Here is a 12061-nt window from a genome sequence, read left to right as displayed (position 1 = left end):
CACCAACTTGGCTAAAGAACTGATGCGGGCTTCCAAGGTTGCTGAGCAGAGATGGAAAAGATCCCACTCCAATGAGCACTTCATCACATAAAACAGTCCCTCACCAATTTCAAGTCCATACTCACTGCAGCAAAACAAACTTACTTCTCATCTTTCATATCCTCCCTATCCCACAACCCTACAGCTTTTCAACACTTTCAATACTCTCATCCATTCCCCAACACCCTCTCCCTCCCTTCTCATGTCAGCTGAAGATTGTGCCTTATTCTTCAAGCAGAAGATTGATAACATCAGGCAAAGCTTACTCCAAAACCAGCTTTTGCGCCATTATGGAAGACCAACTTTTCTCTCTACTCTCCAGATCACATCTCACGACCTGTGCACTTGACCCATCCCATCCTACTTTATCACAAACCTCATCACTGTCTTCATCCCAACCCTTCTCTTCAACCTGCCACTAAAATCTGGTGTCTTCCCTTCTTGCTTCAAACACGCCTCGATCACACCCATCCTCAAAAAATCCTCACTTAACCCATCCTCAGTGTCTAGCTATGGCCCCATATCATTTCTCCACTATGCCTAAAAACTACTGGAACAACACATACATGTTGAACTGTTCTCCCATCTCTCCTCCTGCTCCCTTCTTGACTGCTTACAATCCGGTTTCTGACCGGATTTTTCCACTAAAACTGCCCTGACTAAAATCACCAGTGATGACCTATTAACTGGAAAATCCAAGCAACATTACTATTTCCTCCTCCTGTACCTGTCCTCTGTCTTCAACCGTTCCCTCTTACTACAAATTCTCTCATATCATTTGATATGATATTCCTCTTAAAATTGGTCATACTTGTATAGTATATTTTTGGAACCTATATATAATTTTTTACTTTATACCTTTTTATATCTTTTTGCATTCATATGAAATAATGCATTGCACTCTGCACTTTATATAAGATCAATGCACTTTATTGTATTGCAACTAAATAATGGCAACTGCTACTCACCTTTTATCTCTAAGCTCCTTATTTGGCCTTTCGCAGCTTACTAATTCTCCAACGCATGAAGATGGAAACTCCCTCGACTTGGTCTTCTCTTGGCTTTGTGCAGTGGATGATTTTGCAAACTCCCCTCTCCCGCTCTCTGACCACAATCTTCTTTCATTCTCTATCAAGAACTGCCAGGCTGCTCAGGTCACCCCCACTGTCCAGACTTATAGAAACATACAGGCCATTAACACCCAGAAACTTATGAAGAACTTGCAGTCTTCAATGGCCCCTATCTCCTCCCTCTCATGTACTGATTCTACATTGAAGCATTACAATGAAACACTTCAAAGTGTCCTGGATGAATTTGCACCCCCTATAAATAGAACACCACAACGCAGACGGCAACAACCCTGGCACACGGTGCAAACACGTTTCCTGCAGCGGTGCTCCAGGTGCGCTGAACGTCTGTGGAGAAAATCCAATCTACCCGAAGATTTCATCCATTATAAGTTTATAACCCGAAACGTCTCTTTGACACTTTTCATTCTCTACTCAACCCAAGAGTACAGGCCCCAACCACGGAGCTCTGAGCTGATGATCTGGCCAATTACTTCAAAGAAAAAATTGACCAGATTCAATAGGAAATTATCTCCCAATCACCTCATACCATGCACTGTCCTCCCTCCCCCACTGCATCTAGCTCACTCTGATTTTGAACCAGTCACAGAAGTAGTAAGCAGGCTCCTTGCATCTTCTCGCCCAACCACTTGCACCAGTGACCCATTTCCGTCACATCTCCTCCAGTCCCTTTCCCCTGCTGTCACCCCTCACCTAACAAATATTTAACCTCTCTCTCTCTCTTCTGGTATTTTTCCCTCCTAATTTAAGCATGCCATCATACATCCACTACTTAAAAAACCATCCCTCGACCAAAACTGTGCCGCTAACTATAGACCTGTCTCTAATCTTCCCTTCATCTCTAAACTCCTGGAACGCCTGGTCCACTCCCGTCTTATCCGCTATCTCTCAGAAAACTCTCTTCTCGACCCTCTCTAATCTGGTTTCCGCTCTTTACACTCCACTGAAACTGCCCTCACTAAAGCCTCTAATGATCTACTAACAGCTAAATCATATGGCCATCACTCCATGCTAATTCTCTTGGATCTCTCTGCAGCATTCGACACTGTGAATCATCAGCTCCTCCTCACTATGCTCCGTTCCATTGGCCTCAAGGACACCGTTCTCTCATGGTTCTCCTATCTCTCCGACCGCTCCTTTACTGTATCTTTTGCCGGTTCCTCCTCCTCTCACCTTCCCCTTACTGTTGGGGTCCCTCAAGGATCGGTTCTAGGCCCCCTCCTCTTCTCCTTGTACACTGCCCCTATTGGTCAGACAATCAGTAGATTTGGTTTCCAGTACCATCTCTATGCTGATGACACCCAATTATACGCTTCTTCTCCTGACATCATGCCAGCCTTTCTAGAAAACACCGGCGATTGTCTAAACACTGTGTCTAATATCATGTCCTCACTATACCTGAAACTGAACCTGTCAAAGACTGAACTCCTGGTGTTTCCTCCCTCTACTAATGTACCTATACCCGACATTGCCATTTCTGTGTGTGGTTCCACTATTACTCCCCAGCAACAGGCCCGCTGTCTTGGGGTCATACTTGATTCCGAGCTTTCCTTTGCCCCCCACATTCGATCACTGGCTCGCTCTTGTTATCTGCACCTCAAAAACATTTCTAGAATTCGACCTTTTCTTACTTTTGACTCTGCAAAAACTCTTACTGTTTCTCTTATTCATTCTCGTCTCGACTATTGTAACTCTCTTCTAATCGGTCTCCCTCTTAACAAACTCTCCCCTCTCCAATCTGTCTTGAATGCTGCAGCCAGGATCATATTCCTCACCAATCGTTACACCGATGCCTCTACCTTGTGCCAGTCATTACACTGGCTACCCATCCACTCCAGAATTCAGTATAAACTTATTGCCCTCACCCACAAAGCCCTCCATAGCTCAGCACCACCTTACATCTCCTCCTTTGTTTCAGTATACCACCCTACCCGCGCCCTCCGTTCTGCTGATGACTTGAGGTTAGCATCCTCAATAGTCAGAACCTCCCACTCCCGTCTCCAAGACTTTACACGTGCCGCGCCAATTCTTTGGAATGCACTTCCCAGGTCAATACGATTAGTCCCCAATCCCCACAATTTTAAGTGTGCCCTGAAAGCGCATTTATTCAGACTGGCCTATCGCCTCAACACATTAACCTAATCTATCCCTGTGTGGCACAGCCAAAAGTTTTACCATAACCAGATTTCCTGCATCTTGTTCCCACATGCTTTATGCATCCATTAGCCCTCTGTGTTTGAATTGTTACACACTTAACATTATGGCTGGTCCATACAATCAGGGCAACTGTTACCACCCACCTTTCGGGTCTACCTCTTTCCTCATAGACTGTAAGCTTGCGAGCAGGGCCCTCTTTCCTCTTGGTATTTGCTATAATCTACTGTATGTGATTATTGTTATGCTGTAATGTCTATTGTCTATACAAATCCCCTCTGAAATGTAAAGTGCTGCGGAATATGTCGGCGCTATAAAAATAAAAATTATTATTATTAACTAAATGGACAACATTTTCCATATAGGCAGATTGTTTTATTTTTTTTTTCATTTCCAGCACCCCAATTGCGTTTTGACTTGGATAATAGACTGGGAACCATAGGTTGGGTGAACCTAGGTCATATACAGACTAGGTTGGTCTTTTGCTTTATTATAGCCATTTGTGTGTTTTTAAATGTTTTTAATCAATTTGTGGCTTTTCTTGTTTACTGATTGTTGTTAACATAATAAAATTTGTGAGGTGATCACTGTTGTCTACATATTTCTTTCTTTTTCAAATGTGGTTACATTATTTGATATGTAGAAGTTGAGCACTAGTGTCTATATGGGTGGTGCCCTCCAAAATCGCTACATACATAGATTCTCTTTACATCGCAGACTTGGCCCTATCTTGGATCTCTTCACACCTAACAGAATGGACATTCAGTGTCTCCCACTCACACACCACCTCTTCATCTCGCCCCCTGTCGGTGTCCCCCAAGGTTCAATCCTAGGACACCTGCTCTTCTCTGCCTACACCCTCAGACTTGGACAGCTGATAGAGTCTCACGGATTTCAGTATCCTCTCTATGCTGACGACACAGAGATCTGGTCCCGATATCACCTCCTTAATAACCAGAATCACACAATGTCTGGTCTCTAGTTTATCTTTCTTCTCTGGTAGATTTCTAAAACTTAACATGGAAAAAACAGAATTCATCATCTTTCCCCTATCCCACTCAACCCCCTTCAACATCCCTATACACCAAAGTCAATGGCTGCTCCCTCTCTCCAGTCCCGCAAGACCGCTGCCTCAAGGTAATTCTTGACTCTGATTGCTCCTTTAAACCACATTTCCCAGCCCTTTCCACTTCCTGCAAACTCTAACTCAAAAATAATTTCCGGATCTGCACATTCCTTAACCAAAAATCTGCAAAAACAGTAGAGCATGCCCTCATCATCTCCCGCCTTGACTGCTGTAACCTACTGCTTTGAGGCTGCCCTTCTAACACTCTCGCACCTCTCCAATCTATCCTAAACTCTGCTGCCTGATTAATCCACCTTTTCCCCCCCACTATTCCTCAGCCCTTCTTCACTGTCAATCCTTTCACTGGCTCCCCATTGCCCAAAGACTACCGTTCCTAATCTTAGCCATGACATACAAAGCCAGACACAACCTGTCTCCTCCATACATCTGTGACCTAGTCTCCCGGCACTTACCTGCATGCAACCTCTGATCCTCACAAAATCTCCTTCTCTACTCCCCTCTTATCTCCTCTTCCCACAATCAAATACAAGATTTCTCCTGTGCATCCCCCTACTCTGGAACTCTCTACCCCAACATATCAAGACTCTCTCCTAGCATGGAAACCTTCAAAAGGAACCTCAAGACCCACATCTTTTGGTGTACAACCTGCAGCAACTCTCTTTCCACCATACCACTGTACAACCGGCTCTACCCTCATCCATCCCTTGTAGATTGTGAGCCCTCACAGGCAGGTCCCTCTCTCCTGTACCAGTAAGTGATTTGTTTTGTTCAAAATTACTGTACATGTTTTTTATTATGTATTCCCCTTTTCACATGTAAAGCACAATGTAATAAATGGCATAATAATAATAATAATAATAATAATAATAATAATAATAATAATAATAATAATAATGGAGCATCTTACTTGTCCAAGCATCTTTTTATTAATAAGAAAATTGAATTGAGAAAGAAAAGAGTGATCAAATTTTTTGGTGGTTTTAAATTTTACTTCCAGTAGGTAAATATTCACGTTCCATACTGTAGGTGGAGTAATATCTGGCTCAATATCACAATTTCTCTAAATATACACTCAGCATTCAGACTTATTACAGAGGTATGTTGTATAGACCCATGATAAAGTAACGAGAGCCTGCAGTAAGCACATATGCCTCCTTCCTACACACATGCATAAGATTTTGTTGATTTAATTTTTACATATGCAAATTGTCTCTTCAGAGAGGAAGAGGACTAGAGCTCTAGTGCCACCTATTGGAAGTAGTGATCTGAAATGTCAATATCAACCCATTATCAAGCTTTGTCACATGAGTCTTAATTTGTAAATGAGCTGGGCCGGCCACTGATCTCCCTGAGAATCTGGCTGCAGAGCTTATTTTAGATAAAATTGGGTATTACCAGTGTGAGACATGTAATGACTGACAGTCTGCTCTCCTGATCTACATGTCTCTCACTGGTAACATTCCCTTTCATTTAAATTAAGTACTGGAGGCAGATTCTCAGGGAGATCCATGTCCTGACCATAGAACTTAAGTCATATTTGGAAAAAATGGATTTCTCTGGAATAAAACTTCATATTACAGATATCAACGTATCATTTTACTCAATTTACTATGATTTACATGTCCATAATGTTGGCTTAGGGGAGTTGATACTACTGACAGGTTGTATTTTAGTATCCTTAAAAAATCAGCATTCTTGGCAGCACATTGTGCAGTGTAAACAGAACATGTGCTGCCGAGAACTATGACTGCATATGCGTCCACAACAATTTATCACTGCACATAAGAAATACCATCCGCGTGACTAAATGACTGCAAATCTACAAACATGCTGTCAGTCAGTGGTGGATTTTGGCGCACGTCATGCAATGTATACAAGTACTTTGAGCAATTATTACTATTTTGACCAAGCAATTCCTTCCAGATCTTTACTCAGTATAATTCACTATTTTTATTGCCTAAATACATCTTTTAGACTTAATGCGCCTGATGTGCATACTTTGAAAATTATTGTCAGAGTGTCTGTTTAATCCCTTATAAAAGCTGAACTCATTCTCTGGCCAACAAAAAACTGATTTACAGATCCCCAGGGTCCTCCTCCCTCCTGCTGTGGAGATCACACACTGCTTTGTACAAACTGCATCTGTCAGTCAGGCTTGGTGGGTGGAGATTGAATTCACAGGGACTCATGATCTATTTTATTCTACGGCTACAACCATTTTAAATGGACTTTCAAAGTAAATACACCAGTCTAATCAGGTCTAAGAGTATTATGTAGCAATGTATGAGATTTGTATTGCAAAATTTGGCAACAGATCCGCTTTATATAGCTATATTTGCAGCACACTGTGCGCTCACATCACTACTCCTTATTGCAGTAAGCAAGTAAGAGCTGTTCAAAGGAGATCAGAATGACAATAATGCTCAAAATTTCTATTATTTTCTAAATCAAACTAAACAAAAAGCCAACGGCGCTAAGCGCAAAGATAGGGTACAAAGCAGCAAGTATTATGACAAAACCACCAAATTTTTTATTTTCTAAATCAGTTTAACATTTCAGTACTTTAGACATTGACGATTCCCCACGCTTTTCAAAAGTACCAGAAACCAATGGGAATTTCATTTCCAATTTTACTTTCTTTAACAAAACTAAAAGCATATTACTAGTGAAAAACCTAGGTCCTGTCTTTCCTATATAAACTATGTATGGATGACCCTAATAACGAATAGTACAAGAGAGTGCAGTCTGCAGCTGTACATGAGGATGTCTGCGGGGTCATAAACCTGTTAACTTGTTGTGTCAAAGGAAAAGTGCTTATCCATGGAAAATGTGCACTTGTAGCAAAGGGCGGCAGCTGCTGAGAGCAGAGGTTACTGTTATGTAGGTGCTTCTCTCTTCTGATCTTTCAATATACATAGCCATCCCTCCTGCTGATACTTATTGTCCTTATTGTACTGCACCTACTTGTAATCGGATGTAGTAATAGGTTAGATAATACGTGAACATTATCTCGTGAACTTTACCCCCAGTGATATAGCTATACATTAATTCTATCTAATGAGATTCATTGGGGTATATTCACATATGGCGTTTTTGCAGCCTTTTTTTCTCTGCAGGTTTTTTTGCTACATTTTCTTCCCTGTGCTTTTTTTTTTTTTTGAGACGTTGGGTGTCTTTTTGAAAGTTGCAGGACGTCAATTCTTTCAGCATGTTTGCTTCATTGAAATGAATGGAAAAAAAAAACAAGTGAAAAACGCTAAAACATACTAAGTACATAAAAAACGTGAGCAGTATTTTTCCTGTCAATAATCTGGGGGGGGGGGCCAGGAAAATTTGAAGCAAAAATAGCAGCATGCGAACATACCCTAAGGATGTATATATAGCAACCTAATGGTAAGTAAAATCTTTAAGCTCACTCTCTTTGGTCTATGTAATGTACAAAAACTTTACATGAACAGAAACTGTTGCTCCGATTAGTCATCATATTGTGATTTCCACTGCAAATTTACAGTTCAGATATAATTAGGCAACACGGTCATGCAAATGGGGGGCGCTATACATCTATATATATGTAATTCCCATGACACCTAATATGATCAGGTGTATGTAACAAAGGGTTACAGTGTGGAGTCTATACAGGGGTCATACCGGAATGACTCCATTGTCTGGCTGATTGTCCCCTCTATATGAATGGCTGTACAGCTGAATAGGCCGATGTGTGGACGGTCCAGGTGTCGGATTGTAGATGGCAACAAAACATGGTTACCATTCAGGAAAAAGTCTTATTCCGTTGTAGGTAGATGATGCGGATTGCGGATGTGGTCAGATCAGGTCTCTTTTTGTAATGCAGACGTATCCATGATACACAGTGAGTGGATATTAGTATACTCCACCACATATACCATAATAGTTATACACCGGCTGACGACACAAGAAGTCATGTAATCATTTTCAATAATGGCTGGTAAAACAATGCAATAAACAATTACGTTGACAATAAGCAATTGATGTAGATGGTAACGCGGTCTTCATTCCTTAGTATATAGATGGTAGGGTTTAGATACAGACTCCACCGCTTTTTTCAGGCTACTGACCATATATTTACAGAAATCATTTTACTTCTGCCTTTAACAATAATATATAAAGAGTATAATACCTTCGGCTCTTGCATTTTCCTGTCCATTGTTTCTTTGTCCAGGGAGCTCCAAGAGACTGAATGTTGTCTGTGACCTGTGGCTGTATATATACAGGTACATAGAGGCCGTCCTAGAGGAGGGGGAGCTCTCAACTAGCTAAAGACAACAACCAGCAGTTGTGAAACAGCCATGGGGCAAAAGGCCATCATCACTGCTGTTCATTCACAGTCACTGAAAAGTTGCTTTGATTTTACAAATATTAACATTCTGCCATGTTAGACATTCATTGTATATGTAGTGTTAAGGGGCATCATTGTAAGAGCTGAGCTAAACATAGGACAAGTCATAACATTTCATCACTAGTTCCCTTCCACAATTCGGTCTTATCAAGCCAGAAATTGCAGAATTCTCTCATCATCTACTGACTTTGAGGCTCATAAACTTTTAAAGTGGCCATAGACATTAGATTATTGCAGGTAAAACCTTCCAATTTTAGTGGGACCGGTAGATCATTGAAGAGGAGCAGAGGAGCCTGCCATCTTTCCCTCTTTATCTGCTGTTGGCGATTATTTGGAAGCCCCCATGCATAAAGAAGGATTTAGTTTGGTTTCAACATGCCTAATCCTTTTTTTCCGAAAAGGGATAAACTTCTTCCAGAGATGTCTTGTAGCTTTTGACTTCTTTTTTCCTATAGAGATTATTATTTACAGTATTTTTAGAGCACTATTGATTCCATAGATCTGTACATAAAAAGGGGTTACATACAAAACAGAAATGAATTACAATGAACAAATTAACAATGACAGACTGGTACAGAGGGGAGAAGGCCCTGTCCTTGTGGGTTTACAGCCTACGAGATAATGGGGAAAGAGACAGTAGGGCATCTCAGATGATGATGAGATAGCAGCTAGGAAATTGCAGGCTGTAAGCTTTCTTGAAGATCGTTTTCAGGCTCCATCTGAAAAGTTCTCAATCTGGTGGATAAGCAGACGAGTTGGGGCACAGTATTCCAGAGGATGGAGGATATTCGGGAGAAGTCTTGAGGGTGATTAAGTGAGGAACGTACGAGGGTAGAGGAGAGCATGAGGTATTGGGAGGACCTGAGATTACGTGTTGGAAGATATTGAGAGATTTGTTCAGAGATATACAGAGTAATCATAGAGTGTTCAAGTTGGAAGGGACCTCCAGAGTCATCTTGTAGAAACCCAATACAGGATTTACTAAACCATCTCAGACAGATGTCTCTCCAGCCTCTGTCTGAAGGCTTCCATTGTAGGAGAACTCACCACCTCTCGTTTCAGCCTGTTTCACTCATTGATCACCATCAGGAGACAGATTATGGATAGCTTTGTAGGTCAATGTTGGTAGTTTGAACAGAAAATGTTGTTGGGGTATTGGGAACCAATGAAGGGATTTTCAGAGAGGAGAAGCAGAGGAGTAGTGAGGAGAGAGTTGGATTAGTCAAATCCACCTCTGTAATAGCATAGGTCATCAATTTACAAACAATAAATTTCATACGACTATCAAAGACCCTGGATAGAGATTAAATGAGGATATCTAATGGTTGAGACTTTGGCAGTACTTACAGTATATTTTTGTGACTGCAAGTAATAATCAGTTAAATGGCAACCGTGTGGAAACAAAATATCTCTGATCAATTACTGTAGCAGCCCAAAAAGAGTCCAAACACAGATCAAATTCATTTACAACCACTAATTTTGGCAGTATTGTCTCATTGTCTCACAATGTATTGTGAAAAAGGCCCCTTTCACATATCAGTTTTTGCCATCAGTCGCAAACCGTCAAATTTTGGAAAAAAAACGGATCAGGCGATTAATGCCGCCGGATCCGTTTTCTCTCAGACTTGTATTAGCAACGGATTCCGACTGATGGCCGCACGTTTCATCCTTTGTTCCCCGGACCCATCGGAAATTCTTTGTCCATCGGCCGGAGACAACGGACACAGGAAGTTTTTTGTCTCCGTCGAAAAGTCGGACGGCGACGGATCCGGCGCCGTCCGTTGTTTGCTAGAATGGAAGCCTATGGGCACCGGATCCGTCGCTGTCCGACAAATGATGGAAACCTGTTATGAATGAGTCACCGAAGGAGGAAAAAACAAAAATACAAGCTAAGTCCAGAAAATCGGATTGCAGACCCCTGATCCTATTCACACAACTAACAGTAGCCATGGGGGGTTCCTACGGTGCCCTAGACCCCTCGTTCACAGCCGGAGAACTAAATAAGCCTAAAGAAAGAAACGGGAAATCTAAACTGCCCCAGAGCAGACCCCAAAACAATAGACAGCCCCCAACATGTATTGTCGGTGAAAAGCAGATGAAAACACAAACACAGACAGAAAGACAGGTTGAGCAAATGATGGGGCCCAACTAACTAAATAGGATAGGACAGAAAAGATGCTGGCTGCAATCCGCAAAAATTCTGCCAAAATAATGTCCAACACGTCTGATAGAAAAAAGGCCCTGAAGTCACTAGACTTCAAAAACACTATATCAGCACTCAGGTATATTCTGAAGACTGAGCAAAAGATCAACTTGACCAGAGACAAAAATGGAGCTCAGCCTGTACCAACAAGGGCAGGCAGGACACCAACACTAAGTAAACAGACAATATCTCATGGAAAAATAAGAGAGCAAATACTTAGCTTTCAGAAGACAGGTACTGAACTGGTTTGCAAGAGCTCAGAGCAGAAAGGATCACCAGCACCCCTGTAGGGCGTCGGCTGCCTTATATCCACTCAGTGATTCCGGGTGTCCAATCAGGCTCCACCTGTTCAGATGACAGGTTCTTCCCAACCCAATCAATTTCACTACCTCTCTTCACCAGCAGAGGGAGTTCATCAGACATCAACGGTGAAGGGGAAAAAGAACTCACAACAGAAACCATTGCTGGATTCCGCTTTTTTTTTTTTAACTGCGCATGTGCCGACACTATGTGCCTGTATGGTGTGTGCGGGCTATGTATGTGTGCGTGTGTGTGGAAGGCCCGTGCGGGGGCCTGCCTGTGTGTGTGTGTGCAGGCATCGTCCGATGGGACTAGAAGTCCCATCGGGCTATGCCTGCTACAATGACAGTGATTGACACATTAGCCAATGATGGGACAGTAGTAGTCCCATCATCCGGCTAATGTGTTGAATATAAAAAAAAACACACACACCCATATATAGTTCATGCTCACCATCTACAACTAATCCCCGAAGCCATCAATCACCTGTAAAAAAAAATTTAAATAAACCAACAATATACTCCCTGTGTCCGACGTAATCCAATTAATACGATTGTCCCACTGTGACCGCTCTCCAGGGGTTCCGTTGATACAATGATGGAGATAATTCTCCGCATTGTATCATTCAGCCACCGACAGGTCACATGAGTTCATCTGTCACTTTGTGGCACTAGCGAGAGGCTTATCTCCGATGACACACTGCCGGAGAGTTATGTGACAGCTCTATAGGGGAGATCGTCGTGGGACTGTAGGGAAGGTGGACGGACGGACAGACCTGTCTGCAGTGGGAAGGCAGAGGTGTGGAGTATTGTCGG

At 42.1% G+C, this 12061-nt stretch overlaps 1 protein-coding gene across 1 annotated transcript in view; it reads right to left on the bottom strand.

The window, feature by feature from the left end:
- The window catches only part of SLC2A2 (solute carrier family 2 member 2), an 88153-nt gene extending 79563 nt beyond the window's left edge, over positions 1-8590 (bottom strand). Inside the window, exon 1 of the mRNA XM_073578865.1 lies at positions 8525-8590. Coding sequence (XP_073434966.1) covers positions 8525-8551 — 27 coding nt within the window. The 5' untranslated portion in view covers positions 8552-8590. The remainder of the gene's footprint in view (positions 1-8524) is intronic.
- Between the last annotated feature and the right edge of the window lie 3471 nt (positions 8591-12061).

Source organism: Dendrobates tinctorius, unplaced genomic scaffold, assembly GCF_039654945.1.
Source record: "Dendrobates tinctorius isolate UK_male_01 unplaced genomic scaffold, ASM3965494v1 ptg000060l, whole genome shotgun sequence".
Lineage (NCBI taxonomy): Eukaryota > Metazoa > Chordata > Amphibia > Anura > Dendrobatidae > Dendrobates > Dendrobates tinctorius.
This window is presented reverse-complemented; position numbering and strand designations above follow the sequence as displayed.